The 21,623-nt window shown below is 31.3% G+C and overlaps 1 protein-coding gene across 2 annotated transcripts in view; it reads right to left on the bottom strand.

Moving 5' to 3' along the window:
* Nelf-A (Negative elongation factor A) overlaps positions 1-21,623 on the bottom strand; it is a 73,560-nt gene that overhangs the window by 33,462 nt on the left and 18,475 nt on the right. For both annotated transcript variants that reach the window (XM_075376381.1, XM_075376388.1), the window contains exons 2-4: positions 21,240-21,417; positions 17,252-17,337; positions 9,734-9,899 (exon numbers count right to left, since the gene is read on the bottom strand). In XM_075376381.1, coding sequence (XP_075232496.1) covers positions 9,734-9,899; positions 17,252-17,337; positions 21,240-21,417 — 430 coding nt within the window. The remainder of the gene's footprint in view (positions 1-9,733; positions 9,900-17,251; positions 17,338-21,239; positions 21,418-21,623) is intronic.

Here is a 21,623-nt window from a genome sequence, read left to right as displayed (position 1 = left end):
ACAGCTGCCATCGATATTCGTGCAGTATGTGACGTTACTCCGTCTTGTTGAAACCAGGCTGTGTTAAGAATTGGTGGAAATCTCTTTTGTTGTTCCTCAACAAAGGTTTCAAGCATGGCTACGTAACGAGCCGATGTCACTGTAATCGCAAGACCGTTGTCATCCTCAAAAAAATAAGGGCCTATAACACCATATGATGACATAGCACACCACACGGTCACTTTCTGGCTGTGCAACAGCTGCGTAGGATTTTCTTGTGCCCAATATCTGAAATTTTGCTTGTTAACAAATCCACTGAGGTGGAAATGCGCTTCGTCTGACATCCACAGTTCGTGAACAAACTCTTCGTTAACATTTACCTTCTGAAGCATTACATTACAGAATTGTGCTCGCACAACTGCATCGTTCGGTTTCAGTTCCTGGACGATCTGCAACTTGTATGGATGGAATTGCAAGTCCTTCACTAACATTCTTCGAACACTTGAACTATGCAATTGTAAAGATGCTGAGAGACGACGGATTGACCGATGTGGACTTCGTGTGACAGCATCTTCTAAAGCTTGAACATTCTGTGGTGTACAGACGGTTTGCTCACGGCCTGGAAGTTTCTTTTTCATTGCCGAACCAGTTTCCTCAAAAATTAGATATCCATGTTTTAATTGCATGTGCTGATGGAACACAGTCATGCCGTCCCAGATTCTCTACGCGCTCCCTCCACACTGTCATTGTTTTTGTAAAACGCTTTGATAGCAAATGCACGTTGCGCACCACTCCAATGATCCATGACAACTAAATAGCAGGTTAGGTTAGAGAGGCTGGCGCCACTTATCAAAAGGTACCAATCGCCCACAGCTACCAACACAACTTTCAAAATTTCCCGTTTCTTTGAATCACCCTCTTCAATAAAATCTACATTATAGTTACGAAGAGTTGAAATTAAAAACTAAGTTAAAAAAATATATAATAAAAATGAAGATTTAGCATGCCTATTAGATAATACAGCCACACAACATTGGGTATCTAAGACTCAAATCATTCACAAAAACAGTATAATAATTCTTAATAACAATCATTTCATTCCATAGTTATTTTGGAAAGTGAGAGGCAAAGTAATTTTGCATTTCTTTTATTGAACTGAATGTGCACATCAGTATACCAAATACTTTGGAACTGAGGCAATATTTATTCCTACAAGTGACAACTTCACACTCAATCTCTAGGATTTGTTGAACAGCACACACCACTATTAATTATTACAGAAAGTAACTCTGATTTGTATGAATCTTGAATCTCAGGATCCTGATACACTAGCAAAGAAGACATTTGGAAACAACAAATTATTATCTATCATGAAACAATGTATCACATAGAAACAGCCAATAAATCAAACATCAAAACTAGAACTATAATCTATAAATTACAGCTAACAAAAAAAAAAACTAACATAAAAATAGCAAAATAAAATTTATTATGCAACATCAACCAGATACTTTTTTTATTGTACAATGTAAAGATTCTAAAAGTGAAAATTAAAACAGAAGTAAGTAAAACAGAAGAAAGTAATTACTCACTACGGTAAATGATAAAGAAAATATAACATTCAAACAGAATTTTCACCACCTGAGATCTTGTAAAGAGTATTTTTAAGAATTAGAAATTATACGAGGATTATTTTTTTTCAAGGTCCGATCGATCGTGAAATAAAAACCCGTGCAAAAATCAGATGAACCTTTGCGCATATATGTTGTGCAGCGTCTCTAGTATGGCCTTCAATCACGCCGCGTCACTTCGTTTAGTCCTGAACACATAAACCTAGTCCTAGCACATAAACATGTCAACAACAATAGCGTCTCCCGCCAAGTGTGGAACCGGAATGGAGTTCTCTTGGTGGAATTCATGGAACGTGGCACGACCATCACTGCAGCCTTATAGTGCGTGACTCTTCAATGTCTACGAAGGGCAATTCAGAATAAGCGGAGAGGAATGTTGTCATCAGACATTGTCTTTCTCCATGACAATGTTTGGCCGCACACTGCAGCTGTAACAAAGAAGCTCCTGCAGCGTTTTCATTGGGAAGTGTTTGATCACCCACCATACAGCCCGGACTTGGCGGCTCCATCCGATTTTCACCTCTTTGCTCACATGAAACGCTGGCTAGGAGGGCAACATTTTGGCACAGACATTGAGCTGCAGACCAGCATAGAAATATCGCTGAAAACACAGGCAGCTCTGTTCTATGACGAGGGTATTGGAAAGTTGGTACCATGATACTACAAATGTCTAAATCGGAGTGGCGACTAAGTAAAGAAATAGCGTAACTATGTAAGTACTTGTTACAAATTAAAAATTTTCTATTTTTACTTTGGTTTTAATTTTGTGACCGATCAGGCCTTGAAAAAAAAATAACCCTCATATATAATAGAATAGAAAGATTAAACAACAAAGTTACTAAAACATAAAATGTCCCTTCTACTATTAATTCTAACTACTGAGAAAATATAATATTCTGATATTGCAAAAGCATATCTCATTAATACTAACACACATAATCATACAATAAATAAAATCTGGATCAGCCTCAAACAACAGAATTAAAGAAATTAGATTATGCTTTGAAGAGTAATTTTAACTTTGAATCAGCTTCAAAGAGCAGAATTAAAGAAACTAGATAATGCTTTGAAGAGAAATTTGAAGATGTGTAATATGCACAATGACACAATGTTATATGTTATACAGAATAGTGTTGCTCAGGGTATTTTTAAAAACTTGTCTCTGTCCTAAATATCCTACATATTTTAAGAGGTACAGTAGCAATATCAAATTCACTTAACTTACAATTAAAATTGCACTCTTTGGGCGTAAAACATGATAGGAACATCAAATTGGGGAAGGAATAAATGAATAAACTCCTCTGAAGAATCCCTTTCTGCCTCCAGTAAATAGTTAATAGAGAAATGAAAAAACATACCTGTTTTTGAGAAATCAAAAATTCTGTAATTAACAGTTAGAAAACCTACCAATTTCCTGTTTTGTTTCATGCAATATTTAATATGTTTCAAGTAATGATTGAAAGAACACATACATTTAAACAGCAAAAGAATATCCCAATTACATTTGTAGAAAACTGGAGAAAGGATATGGTTTTTACTCTTTACTCTTATTAAATTACAGTTATTTCAGTAAGAGTGAATATAATAGAAAAAAAATTTATTTAATTTCCAGTAATTCTATCACATACTTTAAATAAAAAAAATTCAAAAATGTCACCTTTTAAAGACTTATGTGGATGGTTATTATTTGTAAATAATGCTATTTACTGAATTACACTTATTTGCATGAGGAGTCTCAGTCTCCTCATGCTATATAAGTAATTATGCTAATGTAATAATGTAATTTAATAAAAAAAAATTGCAGTTATAAAATGTTCATCTAAATATTGTGTCTAATAAGCAAAACTGAGAAGCAGAAAATTTTCTGGAACAAATCATAAGATTTGTATATTTATCAAATCACTTACCAATAAATAAATGTGCCATCTAACTTAAGGGAATTTAAAATCTGCTGAAGTTTTTTTTAATATTTAAATACACTCATCTTAAATTCTGTGTTTTTAAAAAAGCATAACATTATCCTGTATTCATAACGGAAATTCAATCTTAAATTAATAAATAATGTACTTTAATTTTTAATTTATTAATTTTCATTGGTGCAGTTCATTGCCATACTGTTTTGAACAGTTATTTATAAATTTCTTCCTATTCTTTGGAGACATTTCTAAACAGATTATGAGACTCTTTGTAGAATCTTAAATTAATTTAATAGAGCATCTGGCAATTTTAACAAAATTTTCCACAAAAATCCAATGTTGTGACAACTGAGCAATAAACTCTGAGTTATCAAGATTATATTTTATTTCTACTTTATCTTCAAAAATTATAATATCTCAATCATTTGTAATAATACCATTACTACTGCAATTTTCAGGCTTTTAGCACAGATTATAATCTTTTGAGCTATAATTTACAAAGTTTCTTTTATGCGCCTATAAAGAGATAACAATAAAAATTCAATTAAATTATCGAGAATCAGGCTTCCAAAATTTATTTAGAGGACAGAAAAATTAGCCATAATATGAGGATAAATTAAATATAAATTGGATTTTTGTTTTTGAGTGCATATGGTTGGTAGGACTGGGCCCACACTTCCAGTATGGAAGTGTGGGCCCAGTCCTACCAACCAGCGTGGCCCTAGTCAGGAGTGTGGGGTCATTAGGAGTGGGGTCATTAGGAGTGGGGAGAGCTGCCCATTCCACGCTCACAACCAATTCGTCATAAGTAACGCTTATGATGTCAAAGCAACAGGTCCAACCCTCCATCACGCAACAAATTATAAAATTTCTTGCTCATAAAGGAGTTCAAGCGATGGAAATTTTCCAGAGATTGACTGCACAATTCGAGGACCAAAAATTGTTAAGGACTCGTGTGTTTGCCTGGCATAGAGTTCAAGCAAGAACGAGAACGAATGGAAAATCAGGAACACAATTGCCGTCCTCGAACCAGCATTACAGATGAAAACATTTGTGCAGTTTGAGACATTCTTGAAGACAATCGATCGGTGAGAATATCTGAAATTGCAGAACAGGTCAGAATAAGTTATGTCAAGCGATCATCACAAACCTACCATTTCGTAAAGTGTGTGCCAGATGGGTCCCTCACCTTCTGATCACAGACCAGAAGTTGAGATGTTTGGAGGTCTGTCAGAGGCTTACAGCAAGGTTTGCAAAAGAAGGTGATGCATTTTTGAGTCGGATCATCACCTGTCATGAAACACAGGTATACCACTACACTCTCCAGTTGAAATAAGCTATGAGTGGGAGAGGAAAGGGGAAGCAGCCCAGTGAAACCCAAGACTCAACTGTCAGCTGCAAGGCTCTTTCAACCTTTTTTTTTCGACCGGCGAGGAATTTTGCTCATCAATTTTTTGCATGAGCGATGTACAATCAATGTTGCTTACTACTGCGAGCTGTTAAATGAGGTGAGGGCTGCATATCACCCAAAAGACAAGACCAACAAATTTAAGAGGCCATCCTCCTCCATGACAATGCCAGGCCCCATACTGCAGCTCTAACGGCCTCAAAAAATCCTCAGCACTCAACTTGATCATCCTCTGCACTCCAACTTGATCATCCTCTGCACTCCAACTTGATCATCCTCCCTACAGCCTGGACCTATTACCCTGCAATTTTCCTTTCTAATGGAGGAAACTATGTAGAAAAATAAATTATATTTGCCTTTTATTTTTCAATAAATAAATTTAAAAAAATAATAAAATCACATTTATATTTGATTCACCCTCGTACATCATCAAAAATAAATGTTAAACATTATTGAAATGCCATAAACTTAATTTAAATAAAAGTAATCTTTTTACAATTTTATGAAATTATTTTAGGTAACATGACATTAGTAAAAGGATGAAGGAAAACGAAGTGGTTGCAGTCAGTCCTTAGTATATATCATGAAACAAGGATTTTCAGTTAAGCAATAAGAACTGATAATATCTTGCTATCATTCTAATTATGCACCTATCAATTAGGTTTTTCTTATTTAATAACAACACATTACATTTATCATCATAAACCATAACTGGAATAATTTTAGTTTATTTGGAATATATTTGTTTCACTAACTGGCATGGTACTTCTGTTGATATTGGCCCTGTTGAAAAAGTAGGAAAATGTAATGACGTAACTGTTCATAAAAATGAATTTATTGTCCTGATGTAAAGACTTCTTTTGCAAATAACAATTTCCCTATTTTGTTAAATTTTAGCATTTACTACTCTTTTTGTTCCTCAAGAAAATGACAAAGGTGTAACCTATTGATGTGCTACTAAAATGTATTGTACTTTCAGAATACTCTAATTTTTCACAAATTACAAATAATGCTATTACTTATCTTATGGTTTTCTGAAAAATTTCCAGACTAAAAATATTTTCTTAACTGGTCTCACTGTTATTCATTTATAAAATAATTAAAAGTAAAAAAAAGAATAAAATTTTATATACTATAGACTATGCAAGGACCTTCAAATTTAAATTTATAATAATAATTATAAAAATAACTACACAAAACAACCCACAATTAAATAAAATAATGTATGATTAACTGAAAAATGTATTAATGTAAATTTTAAAATAAGAGAGTGTATTTTAATTAACACAAAGAAAAAGCAAACTAATTGTAATCATGACTTACAATATTTTATTTAAGTTACATCACTGTGCAGGTATATATTTCATAAATTCTAAGTAATAACTTGTGATACCACCAGACATGCATGACCATTAGTACAGAAATCACTATCAAAATTCATAACTAATACTAAAAATGGTACTTGGCTAATGAGAGAGCTTACACAACTTTTTTTTTTGTAGAACTGCGATTTGATTATTCATTTAAATATTAAAACCTTGATTCTGAAAATAATTTGATTACATCCATGACTAGACAAAACCATAACATCAGATAGCCCTTCAGATATGTACTGTTTTATCACATTTTAAATAAACTGGTCTATACAAATTAAATATTAATTTATGGGTAAATTCTAAGCTTAAAAGGGCAAAGGTATACAAAATAATTTTTAAAATTCATCTTAAAATCATTGAATTTTAATGGTGTTCTGTTTGAATTTCTTTGCCCATTCAAGTTTTTTGATTTGAAGAATTCTTTGAATTATTCTATTCAATTAGTTTATTTTTTCTTTTTATAAATAATGGTAAATTTAGTTAATAATGGTAAGAGATATTTATTTCAAGCTATAAATGTTTCAAATATTATTAAAGGCATTAAAACAGGAAAATATTCCACTTTTTGTCTTAATAAACAAAAAATGCAATTGCATAGTATCATCTAAGTTCATGAAAATCACACAAAATCCAAGACAATCATTTAAACAATTGTTATGAGATAAAAACCTTTGTGCACTAACAGCATATATTAGTACAATGTAAGAGGTTATATATCCATACATACATCAATTTGGTTTAAAGAATTTTAATAATAAATTGCATCCTAGCAGCGAAATTTAATTTTTTTTTCTCAGTACTTTCTTTTTATTATTAAATATGTTCTCTGCTTTCTCTAAACAAATCTTTTTATAGGAAGAACTAATTAAAACAATAAAATTATGGATAGATGTTTACTAATACAATCATTAAATTAATATTTACAATTTTGCTATTACAACCTGTTTGTAAATAAATGAAAATTATAATTTGTGTAGGCTCCTTTGTTAAACGTCAATTTATAAATATGAACTAAAAACTTTAAAATAATTTATAAATTGTAATTTAAAATTTGTAATTTGCATTACGTTAATAAATACTAATTTATATATTTTATTTATAATTTACTTAAAATTAAAAAATTATAATTTATTAAATAATTTAATTAAAATTTATTTCCTTAAGCCAGTCAAACTTCACTGTGTTCAAATTTTACTTGATCAATAATATATCAGTATTTTCCTCTTTTATTATGTATTTCAAATTTATGTTTCCTAGGCCTAAATATGTGTTTACCTTCACTAATATGATCAGCATAATTACATTTTTGTACATTGTATTTATAGGCAAATGTTTCAAAAGGATAACAGTTTCTGTCTGTCTGCATAAATATTTACAATTTTACTACCCACACTTTATTTTACAAACACATGTGGTAATATAAACAGTAGAATTACATTTGTTTAAAATGTAATTAAAAAATTATAATTAGCTAAATGATTTTTTTTTTAAATATATTATAAGAAAAAGTGAAAGGAACACAAAACGTATGTTTTTGTTTCTTTTAATACTGTAAATTTATTCATTTTATTTTTAAGTTTAAAGTTATAAATTTATGGCCCTTTACTGTAACAATTTTCAGTTACTATGTACTTTATTAAATTGAACAAAATAGTTTATAAGTAAAATTTAAGTATGATTGAAAATAAACTTAGTTTTAATTATTTAAATATTTATCAAATAAATTACAAATTAATGGATAATAGTTATAGTATAAATCATAATTTGTAATAAATTTTTAATTTGTTTTTTTTTTACTTCACTTAAATATGCTATTTTGCAATCCATTTTGGTACCAAACTAATAATTTCATTATCTACTAACAGATTTTAACAACAACAGAACAATTACTTCTACTTCAATACCTATATCAAGTAAACATCTACCTCTATAAATTTAAAGTTTTCATAATTTTTAAATTAATCTTTACACAAGATTTACTAACAAGCAGAAATCTCTGCAAGTACTCAAAATTGCTGTAAGTGAAAAAATTTTTACTTAATTTTATAGTTTATTAAGGCAGTTCTGTCAACTTTTATCATTTATCTCAATAACAAATAAATAAACCATACAGAAAGCAAAAAGAAAGGATGTCTGAAGTACAATAAATTCAACCAACCATTATTCTAGACCATAAAATAATTATTTTTCTCAAGTATCGAAAAAAAATAGCACTCGTGATAGAAAATTTTATACCATTAAGATGAAAAAAAAAAAATCACAAAACTTTGGATGTACCTTAATATTGGCATAGTGAAAATTATTTGCGACCTTAAACAACTTTCTAACACTCAGATTAGTCTAAATATTAAAAGAATAGACTTTGATTCTTAACCTTTGATTCGTTGCTTAACCATTTGATTTATTAAATACATTGGTGATAGAGAAGTGAAACACTAAAAACCGAATTAAAAAAAAAAAACAAAAGAAAGAAAAAGTGAGAGGACACAAAAATAATGAAGACAATAATTCAGGCATCTCTAAGCAAATTTATACATTAATGAAAACTCAAAGATAAACTAACCATTCAAAATGATTAAATAACATTTGTTGCAAAACGCACTTGGGATTCAAATATAAAGATCAAACAATAGCCAACTAAGAACATAAAAACAGAAGTAACCCATAACATAATAAAGAAAAAGTAAACTGCATCTTTAAAAATGGATAGAAATCATTTAAAACAAAATATACAAAATAAATTGAAGCCAATTCTTAGCAACTTCATTTTACATATCTAACTTTCGTTGGCTTATTTAAGTACTGTTCAACAAGTGCAAAGACCTTCCTAATGCCACCTCCTTCTGCAAAGTACATACACTTATAAAAACAGTAGCTTAAGGAAAACAAACTCAACAGATAAAAAAATGCATAAACAACAGTGAAAAAATGAGCTATTTTAAAAACATGCTGAAAATACATTCCCAATATTTCAGTCAACCCAAGAGATGTCAAAAAAACTTGTTACAAATTAAGACAAATAAAAACTGAAAAAGATTGATATCAAAAATAATAATTAAAAACCCCAGTTAAAAATAGCTAGAGTACTAAAATATGATCCATACATAATTTACAAATATCAAGACTTTTTGAATGTTGTACAGAAATTACAAAACAGCAACAAATATTTCTTTTAATAATAAATTTTAACAAAACAAACTGAAGATAAATAATAAAAAGTACCTTTCAAAATAAGGAAACATTTTTGGAACAAGTGATTGACAGAATAAACAATAATGATGACAGCCGTAAAACCATAAAAAACATGAAAACGAGACTCAACAATAAATTAAAGGAAAAAAAGACAAAAGAACAAGACATCATCTCTTACTCTTGAAATGAAATGTTCTTGTAATTCAAACATCCTGAAGCAAAATGACTCACTAGTGTCTGTCATTTTCCTAGGCATGCCACGAGATCGTACAGGAACTGTAGGTGCAGTGCTTTTCTTCATATTGCTTTGTGCATCAACTGATTTCTGCAGTAATTCTGCTCTTAAGGCTGCTGATTTTGGCTTTCTCTTGAGGGTGAAGTGTTTAGGTGGAGCTGACTGTAAAAGAAAGTAAAAGTACAAAAGCAAATAACAGAAATAAATGAGCTTATGTTGTCCAGTATAATAAAAACCTCCTTTATATGTTAAAAATTCTACAAGCTATACCAAAAGATCTCACGGGTCAGATTTCATTAAGTCAATGATTTTTGCTCAGTGAGGCGACAACTCAGTGCCTGCAGGATTGTGCAATATTGCACAAAAAATCAAACAATAAAGGCGCCTATTGTTAAGTGCATTATATATTATAAGAAATATAATATCGAAAATATATTTGAGTAAACTAGAGGGCTCTCTCCAAATTGAGGAAAATTGACAATAATGTAACAAGTCTTAAAAAATGATTAACAAAAACAATTTTTACCAGATAATTAAACAAAATATCGGTTAATATATCCATTTTAATTTGAATTTCGGTTACAATGCAAGGATATACTAAAAAAGATATCAGTCTTCAAAAATCAACAAGATACCCAATTACACTAGTCAACACAAAATTAGTAAGTAACTAACAAATGACAGAACTTTTCTAACTGTAATTTGTGTGATGATTCCTAATGTGGAATTGAAATTGTGATAACATTAAGGGTGTTATGTAAATGCCATATTGTATTTTCATCTTTAACAATATGCATACATGCTTTATAAAAAAAATTACAATAAATAAGTTTAAAAAAGGCAGGCATCAACAATGAAAGATTAGACAAAATTGAACTATTACGGTGTGCCACAATGCTAAAATGAATCTTAAAGCTTGTAGTATGACAGCTAGTACAGTACCTATTATCCACACTAAAACATTCAATTTAGTTTTCACGCACAGAAGCAAATTGCTTTCATGTAAATACAACTTATTATTTTATGTTACTGGGTGATATTATGGATTACTTTTAAATATCTTCTAATTCTGCTGTTTATACTTAATAAATGATTATGTATTTTGACTTAAAAATAAATGTTGTGGTACATTTTTAAAGTTATAAATGTGTAAGCCTATTCTCAACTAGTATTATAATTACGTCAGTAGAAAAAACATTAAATAATAAATTACCTAACATTATAATTGTCTGACATATGCAAACATAGTTTATATAATGTTATCTTGATTTAATTTATCATAAAAATAAACAAGAACAAGACAAGTGTTATAACTTAGAAAATGAGTTGTTGTCTTTCGCAGAATCATATAAAGAAACAATACTGCTTAGTTGTTTGCTATGTGCTTATTTTTCAAATACAACCATACCAGTCTAAAAATAAATAATTACTCATAAACCTATATTACTGAATGCTTGAGTATAATCCAATTAAACTAGTTGTCCTGTATTTGTTGATCCTATAAGAACATTTGTTCATATTCAGTTTCTTTTTATTACAGTTTGATTGAAAAAAGATAGTCAAATTTTACAATTGGTTGTTTATTTTTAGTATTTTGTAATCTAGTAAACTTAAGACTAAAGTGAAAATAAAAAACTAAAACGGCAGACCCAAGAAATAATAAGCAGTGTGTATGAATTTATGAAAAAAAGGAGGTGATCAATTTCTGAAGTTAGAATAGACTGATTCATATTAATAAATGTAAAGAAAGAACAGCAGCTGTATATGTGGTGTCATGGTTAAGTCCAAAGAGTGAGAAAAGAAACAAAGCAGTTGCTAGAAAAAATTAAACTTCTTTCTCTACTTCAATCAAATACAAACCCTATGAGAAGCTTGTAACAGGACTAGATGACTTTAACAAGCTTGTGGTGAAATAGAGTATAAACAAAATTTATAACCTGTTGACAATGAAAAAGGTAATGTTAGCAGTTAAAGATGCCAATGGATATTCAGGAAAAGAGATGATTTTGAGAAAAATAATAAAAGAACTGGGCTTTAGACGGAAAAAACTGAAAATAACAGACATTCTCAGAGAGCAATGTGATGTAAGGTTTAAACGTATTCAGTCACAGACTGCCATAAAAAAATTTAAAACAAAAAATTGGCTGATAGTGTACCTTGACGAGTCTATATATTATCTTCTCATACTACAAATAAATCGTGTATAGTGGAACAGGTGACAGGCTGAAAGTACCTATTTCAAAAGGCAGCAGGACTTTAGTATAAATAGGCTTTATACTAAACTTTACAAACAAGTTTAAAAAGTGGCAATTACAGAGGCCAAATGAAAGCAGAAAATTACTTAAAATGGACAATTTAAGATATTAATACCAAATTTTCCTGATATTTCTACAGTAATTTCTGATAACACGCCCTACCACAACACCATTTTAGAAAAATCACCAATTTCCAATTCAAGAAAAGAAGATATGATAAAATGTCATAATGTAACTTTTGATATGAAAGATGTTCAAAGGCTATGTGAAAGTGGCTGTAAAGTTAATAGTAAATATGGTTATATGAACAGCAGAGTTTTTGTTGTGCATTACAAAAATGAGTGACATTAATCATGAGCAATGTTGTGCAATCAATTGTGTTAAAAGTCAGTAAGAATGCAACTGAAACTTTTTCAAAATTGAAAAGGGTCTATGAAGATGATGCTCTGTCATGGGCCCAAGTTTTTAGGCGATTTAAAATATTTTCAGATAGCCAGAAATTAGTTGTGGACAATCCAGACTCTGGAAGACTGTTAACGTTAAAAAGCGATGACAATGTTGAACAAATCAGAAACCTCATACAGTATGACCGGTGATTAACTGTCAGAATGATTGCAGAAAAACTGAATTAGAACCATACCACAGTCCATCAAATTTTGACAAACGAATTGGACATGAAAAAAATTTGTGCAAAATTAGTACCAAAAACCCTCACTATTGAACGAAAAACAACAGGGTGGAAATGTGCAGTGATCAGTGAAAACTGATCCTGAATTACTAAAAAAATGTTATTACTGCTGATGAATTTGAGTACAACCCAGAAACAAAACGCCAGAGCAAGGAGTGGCACACTTTAAACTCACCACGTCACAAAAAAGCAAAAATGAGCAAATCAAAATCAAAACCATGCTAATTTGTTTCTTTGATAGTAGGACAGACTGCAAATCAATATGTTTACTGAGAAATTCTTGAAAAAGTGTGGAAAAGAGTTGTCCGCGTGATAACAGCCATAAAACACAACAATTTGCTGCATCATGACAATGCAACTTGTGACACTACAATCTCAATTAACAAGTTTTTGGCAAAGAAAAACATTCCTGTAGTTCCTCAACCATTATTATTCACTTGACTTGAGTCCATGCGACTTTTTCTTGTTCCTGACTTTAAAAAACACCTCAAAGGACACCATTTTGGAACAGTATAAAATATTTTTAAAAATGTAACCAACCATCTGAAGGATATTCCAGTTTCTGAGTTCCAAAACTGCTATGAAGAGTGGGAAAACCATTTGAAGCGTTGAATGGCTTTCCAAGGGAAGTATTTCAAAGGTGGTAGAGTCCATGTATAATTGGATTGTAAATAAAAAGTTTTTCTGAACCAGTCTCACTACTTTATTTATAGACCTTGCATATATATATAGAATTTTAAAAATAAATATTCAAAACATTAGGTATACAATGAGGCAAATAAAATTGAAAAAAAAATTGTGTTCTGCAATCCAATACTAAAAACACAATACATCTTGTAAAGGCTAATCGGCTGTTAGATAATGAAGCAAATGTTATGCTAAAAGGATAGTAAAATGATCAAAGTGCAGCTGTCACGGTTGTGGCATCAAGCATCAAGACTGATTGTGTCACCTATACACTGTTATCTACCCAGTAATTAACATTTACTTAATCACATTTAATTTACTATTTAAGTAAATTACTTTCCTAATATTTACAGATATAACACAATCAAATACAAATATGGATAACTATAGTTATGATATTCTCAAAATACATCAAAAACTCATATATACAGTACAAACACAAAGAACTTATTTTATACTCTACATTTGTTGAAAGGGCAGTGCAATTGATATGCAAATTAAATAAATTCATGTTGCAGATCAATGGTTTCATCAGCACTACTTGTTTGACACTACTGACATGGTAAGAGGCCGACAAAGCAACCTTGTACTCTATAAGCCTTGATTGCATAATTTCAATAAATATTACTATTCATCTAACAAAAAGGTATTAAAGAAGGGAGCAGAGGAGATAAAAATATTATTGTAGGTACACATCCTTCAATAAAACTCACCAGTTTATAATAACTAACTAGCTAATTTTAAAGCAAAAATACAAATAGTTGGAGCACAGCAAATCCTATTCTTAGAGAATATAAATTTCACTTATGGACTATAAATTAAACTTATTAAGATTCTATTTAACAAGAGTTTTCTTGCATGTTTAAAGGTTAGTTATAATTAACTGTGAATAATGTATACAGAAAGAAATGTAAATAACACAAGTCTGCGAAGGTTGTGTATTTGGTTTTTGATAATTGATTTATGTATTCTTTAACGCTGAATCCGAAAATAACCTTCATTTTTTTCCATCCCGTCAGGATTTTTCACAATTTCAAAATTTGAAAAAGTTGAAAAATTGCAAAAATTTGATACAGTAAAGTAGAAATAAAACTATTTTTTTATAATAAATTAATATAATATATTCCCTTTTTTGGCTTATACTTTGAATTCATATAGTTAAGCAGTAGTGGTCTGAAGAGGAGAGTAGGAGAGGGTCACTGACCTCTTAATTTTGAATGAAAATTGTCACAAAGTAAGCCTAATTTCTATTACACTGCATTTTCAAATAAATTTATTTTTATATTTAGTTCATTTTTATGAGGTACATCATGCCTTTAGAAACCACTCCCCCCATTCAACAACCCTTAATGATTAAGTATGTAAAATACTTACAATTTTATTCCATGTGTCGAAGCTTCATTGATCGGCTTACACTCTGCTTCATGCTTTTCCTTTATGTTCTCTGTAGGATTCATCTCGGTGTAATATCCAGCAATAACCTGCCATCATCGTAGCAGTTCATTTTCTTTGATACCTCCTTTCCATTTCTTTCATGTCCTAATGAAATCTCTCGCCCATCTCTTTGCTAATGGCAACCAAATTTCCAGGAAAATAATCCACATGTGAATTTAGGAAGTGAACCTTCAAGCTCATGGAACAGCCTAAATTTTTGTACTTCTGCAGCATGTTCTCAACAATTGATTTGAAGTTCGGATCCTTCTTATTGCCCAGAAACTTGGCTACTTTGTCTTTAAAGGCTCCCGAGGCTTCTTTTTCTGCAACTTTCATTTTTTTTTCAAAATTACCATCTTTTTCTAATGTCAGGACCAGTAAAGACACCCTCTTTACTGGTGGTTGATGAGACTGGAAATTTATCACAGATGTATTTAAAACATTTATCTTCTTTTAGTAAGGCTTCAACAAATTTCTTCAACAAGCCTAACTTGATATGCAGAGGTGAAGGAGAACTTTATTCGGATCTGTGAGAGCTTTTCGGAGCACATTTTTGGTTCTAGGTTCTAATGAAGCTCTTTTTAACCAACCTTTCCCCATCCAATGATTTTCTGTTTTTTTCTAACTCATTCATACTAAAAAAACAAGAAAATGTGTGAATCCTCCTTGCTGTTTTAAGAGCATCGATATTATTTTGAGATCGCCACACTTAATCCACCTATGATTGTCATATTTAATTTTATCAAGAACAAATTCCAAATTATTGTAACTATCTTTTAAATGGACAAATTGTCCAATGGGTATTGACGGATAAATATTCCCACTGTGAAGGACAACTTTGATGCTTCTTTTGGATGAATCTATAAACGGTCTCCAACTGGTACTTTCGTACGGAATGTTAAATCAAGTCAAAAGTCCACATAGATCGTGCAGAAGATTAATTCTCCTTCTTCTGAAAAATATGGAAGAAAATCCTTTTCTCTGTGCCTGAATCAGGAAAATGAGGTGCTAGCTGCTAGTAGGTTCTTCTCTTTAAGCTTCGAACCAAGTAATTCTGAATTTTCTTTGGTCAGATGTAAATCTCAAACTAAATCATTTAGTTCAGAATATTGTGAATAAAGCTCTGGTGCACAGCTATCTCCAGGTTCACACACCTTGATGTTATCTTCATTTAAATCACTTGTAGAAGTGTCTACTTCAGGTAAATCTTCTGATGAAACTAGCACTGGTATGTCTGAACCATGAGAAATTGAGCATGAAGCAGCTGGCATATCTGGATAAATGATTCTTTTTTTATTCTTCAAATTGAAACCATGAACACCAATCAAACAAAATTAACAATCACTGGTATGATTTTGTGGGTCTTGCCAAATGATTTAAACTCCAAATCTTACGCTTCTTGTTCACCCTTTGACCACCACCACGTCAAGTACTTCAACACATGTGTAGCAAACATATTGAGGTGACCAAATTTTATCTTGATCTCCTATTTTCACTACGAAATATGTGATGTACAATTGTCCAACAAAAGTTATTATATTTATTTTTTGCATTTCCACCACTAACTCACCACAAAAATAATTTGCAGAATTTTTGCAGCCTCTTGAAGCCATTTTGAAACATAAAGTTTGCTTTATGGCCTGAAAATATATTTTCCACCAACAAAAATGCATTTCATCACGGAGGCCGTAAAAAACTTGATTTACACACGCTGATGGTTGAAACAGCACTGATGATAGTAGCTGCATGGTGCATGACTGGCGCAGGGAGCTGCCAATAAACATGTTACATCTCTTGTTAAGACTTGCCACAACCTGTTGCCCAAGTTCTCCTACTGACTAATCTTCAACCCAAACCTCCCCACCAACTTCTTCAGACCACTAAACTGTTTGGCTACAAGAATGCATAGTATAGGCCAAAAAAGTTATTTAAAAAAAATGTTCCATGTCTACTTTATAGTATCAAATTTTCACAATTTTTCAACTTTTGAAATCTGCAATTTGCAAAAAATCCTGATGTGAGAGAAAAAAAGAAGGTTATTTTAGGGTTAAGTGCTAAATAATATATATGATCAATTATCACAAGTTAAAACCTACCTTACATTAAAATTATTAACTAATTTATCACACATTTATAAAGATGTTTCATGTCAGCTTCCAGATTGATAATACTATGAGCTTTAAGTATTGCTTATGTTCTAATTATTAAAATTAGCTCATAATAATGACTAGCCAGTTGGTGTATAAGTTTCATATTAAACAAGTCACAAAACTATTTTCACATAGATGTGAACACTACTGCATCCAATTATTAATATAAATTCATGTTTCTCTGAAATATAGCAGCCACCCTTGGTTAATAATGCAAATCTCTCTATTAAAATGTCTCTAGTACAAATACTATCTCACGTTTAATGAATATTGACAAAATATAGAATAAAATTAAGTTACCTGCTGTCCAACTACACTGTTGAGAGCCATTTTATTCAAATAGTGACATTCCAAAGGTAGCATTCCAAGATCACTCTGCTTTTTCACTAAACAAAGAGAATCACTCTGTTACAATCTACTTGACAACATAAAAATTTGTTGTATTGTTTATAAAACAGATCTAAGTTTATAGTATTACTTTTATCTTACTTATAATGGTCAGCACAAACAGCTGTTTTTTTTTTGTTTTTTTTTTTTTTTTTAAATAGTTTACACCGAATTATTGCAGAGCACTGTTATAGTGAATTTTGGAGAGTCCATTGTTTGGAATTAATATCATGGAAAGTTGGTCTGTATCAGAAACCGTTTCCTATAAATTCACTAGTTAAAACAAATTCTGTTATAGTTACTGAATGTGAATTTCAGAGGTATTTAAAACAAGTGCTACCCGTTTTAGAAATTCTTTATTTTGTTATTATGGGTTAAAAAATGGCATGAGCAGTCAGCACAAGATTCAGAACCAACTATCTCCCTGTAAAAGTTTATATATCCCTGAAAACATCAACTATATGCAAGCTTCCATGCCTAGTCTGTCAAGGTCAGCCTGACACCATGCCAAGGCACTTGGCATATTTTCTCAAAGTTTTACCATATTCTGCATGGTAACTTAAAACTTCATCTATATAATATATATTCATTCATATCCATCCAAATATATTCAGGTTTTTCATAAGTTTCAAGAGAAAAATACTGTACCAAGAATTTTTTATGAATTTTTTAACAATGATATATAGAAATCTCAAATCAAGTGCTTGATTTGTGATTCCTTGTATACCTTGTAATGTCTGAAGTACATTTTTATCTGAACAGTTTTTGTAAAAGGTAGAACTGTTGCTACTAGACAGAGAACAGCTTCAGAAATTACACCAGAAGTCATTACTGAACAGCAAAATTAGTCTGCTCTGACTTCAGATTATTGGATTTTCTTTTTCAAAACAGACAAAAGTGTTCCTATAATCACCAAGTGAATCCTACTGTAAAATAATGCAGAATTTTTTAATGGACCAATTTCTTGATTACATTTCATTAAAAGAAAAGCATAGACTTTGGTTTCAACAAAATGAAGCTACTGCTCACATGGCTGCTGAAAGCAAGTTGACATAAATATTTAGTACACACCTTATTTTGAAGTATAATGACATCAAATTGCCCACACAGTCACCAGTTTTTTACTTTTTGGGATATTTGAAAGCCAAGGTCTATGATTACATACATGAAATCCTACAGCCTTAAAAGGATTATGCAATCTCTTCAAGATAGATTAGAACAATGTTTAGAAAATGATAGTGGATTTAATGGATGTTTTTAAAAATTAAATTTTATTAACTGAAATTCTCTATATTTCAACAGTAATAAATTGTTTCTTTGAGCACAGTCAATACTATTTCTAAGACAATCAGCTACTTCTGCCCCTCTTATATTAGCTATTTATCTTATCTTTACTTTTCTATCACATACATTTCTACAATAAAAATTATTTAAATATTATACTTATACAGAGTTATTCACGGGAACCAGATGTTTTTGAAGTGGGTTGTACTCTGGCGTTCGTGGTGGGAGAGGCATGTGGCTGGTGTCTGACGTTTACTTTGTTCATAGCATTTACATTTGTCGTTGAGATGGAGCCGTGGACGCTAGACCAACGCCTGTATGCATATGACAGTTTTGTAAGAAATGACGAATCCTAATTGCTGTTCAGCGAGATTTCCACAGTCAGTTTAATATCCATCGTAATACAAGTATCCCTTCTCATAACACAATATTGCGATGGGTAAACAACCTTCGAACAAGTGGTTCAATATTGAAGAAAAAACCACCGGGTCCCCGACGACCTGCTAGCACTCCAGAGAACATCGAACGAGTAAGGGAAGCCATTGTCAGAAGCCCACGCCGCTCTATTCAGAGGCATTCAGCAGCGCTTCAAATGAGCACAAGTACGGTAAGATGAATTCTGCATACAGACCTGCATTTCCATCCTTACGAGATAGCCGTCGTGCAGCAGTTAAACGAGCAAGATTTCACGCAGCGATTACAATTTTGTCGACAAATGCTTACCATTTGTGAAGAAAATTAAAATTTGTTATTGTTAATGAGTGACGAAGCCCATTTTCATCTGAATGGCTTCATCAGAAAGAAACCCACATCAGCTTCACGAGAGACCACTTCATAGCCCAAAGGTGACTGTCTGGTGTGCAATAGGAAAGGTCGGTGTTATTGGACCATATTTTTTTGAAGAAAATGACACTGCCGTCATTTTCTTCAAAATGACGTTCAGCAATGTAACGATTGCTGATTGTTACATTGCGATGCTGAATACGTTTTTCACCCTGAGTTATGAAACCGGGGAATCGATTTTCAAAATGTGTTATTCCAGCAGGATGGAGCTACAGAGCACACAGCGAGGGCAACGATGGCTGTTCTCCGTAACTTGTTTCCGGGACGGATCGTTTCCAGATTCGGCGACATTCCTTGGACCCCCCGACTTGAGTAGTTATGATTTTTTTCTGTGAGGGTTTCTGAAATTGCGTGTGTACGGCAATAAGTCGCGTACATTGGAGGACCTAAAGATCGCAATTCGTCATCACGTCACCCAGATTGATGTAGACATGCCGCAAAGAATTGAGGCCAGTTACCGTGAAAGGCTACAACAATGTATTGCCCAAAATGGACATCACTTGCCGGACATAATTTTTTGTTCATGAGTAAGTAACAAATGCTTTGATTTAACAAGTGTTTCATTATCAATAAAACTTTTTTAAAGTAAATATTCAATTTTTTATGATTATTTTAAAAACATCCGGTTCCCGTCAATGACCCTATACAAATTATGAACTTGCTTAGAACAGCAAGTGCCACACCGAATACAGAGCAGAATGAATAACCTGAGATCTAGTTTAACAAATTTCATAAATTTATCAGTAACAGCATCTGCAAGGGCCAGAAACGTTTTTTTGTTTGTATAAGAACTGATAAATTAATATAAGTAGACTCTACAACAGATGTATCTTAACCTACACTTACAAAACAAAGATGTGACAATATTTTAACTATTGGTTAATAGTGTTGCAAACTGAGACTAACTAATTTAAATATTTGATCATATTCCAACTGATCTACTACCAAACAAATATAAATTACCTAATGAAAACTAAATTTTATGTGTATTATTTATTAAGCATTTTTTTAATAATGTAACAACCATTTTAAACATTAGCAATGTGAGGAATTCATTGCTATGGTATAATACTAAAAAGATGGATACAGATGAGGATGTTTTTATCAGTTGCATTTAGACAGAGCCTTCAAAACTGTCACATAAAATATTTTATGGGGATATCCAGCTAAGTTACTGGGAATACCTAGAAACTGTTTTATGTGTGGGCACTTCATATATGTAGTCAAAGAGGGAAACCACCATTAATTTTTTCTACTGGCTGAACAACTATGGCCTTTTTTGGTATCAAAATAAGGTTGATTTCTAGACAAAATACCTAACTGTTTGTTGCTTTTGGGATTATAGCGACAAAGACAGACAACTCTCATCACCAGTAATGATGAAATTGAAGGAGGCCTCACAATATTCCTCTCTCACAAAAAACATAATGGTGTTGGGCTTTTAAATCAAAATTTAAAGCAAATTAACCAAAGCAATTTAAACCAAATTTAAAGCACAAATAAAAAACATCATTAATTTAATAATGCTAATATTTATTTTAGCCAAAATTCATTTCGTAACATTAACTGATGACTGAATTTGGTATTGTATAAGAATATTCAAAGCTATATTATAAATAAGTTTTGATTCAAAGTTTGTGAAATATTAATCATTACTACACATTTCAATAACATTACATAACCTATTTGCATGTACAGTTAAATGCAACAGAGACTACATTGCTATGAATAGTTAAAAACATGATGCCCAATGTTTAATACAATAATATCTAACCTAGTTTCCGGAGATCATTAAAAAGATCTGAAAAGATACGACGATTCTCACTCTCTGTGATATTGGTATTAAGAGATCCAGTAGAAGGCAATGTCTTCATTATCTCGGCCAACATAGATACCCACTGCTCACTGTCCACCTGGGCCACCTCCAAGATTTCCTCCAGCTCAACCTTCCACTGACCAACAGATAAAACATTGAAAATTAAAATACAAATTTTACTTACGTGTACCCTTAGCCGATGTAATTATTTAATTACTTTTGTTTCTATAAAGCTAATAATGTTACTAAGAAAACTAACAGTAAAGTTACTTTCTAATAAAAGTTAATGTTAAGGAATTTTCTTAAAGAACAAAAATTTCAAGAAATAATTCAATTTTATTC

The sequence above is a fragment of the Lycorma delicatula genome, chromosome 1, assembly GCF_047948215.1.
Source record: "Lycorma delicatula isolate Av1 chromosome 1, ASM4794821v1, whole genome shotgun sequence".
NCBI lineage: Eukaryota > Metazoa > Arthropoda > Insecta > Hemiptera > Fulgoridae > Lycorma > Lycorma delicatula.
Note: the sequence above shows the minus strand (reverse complement) of the source record. Positions and strands in the feature narration are given on the sequence as shown.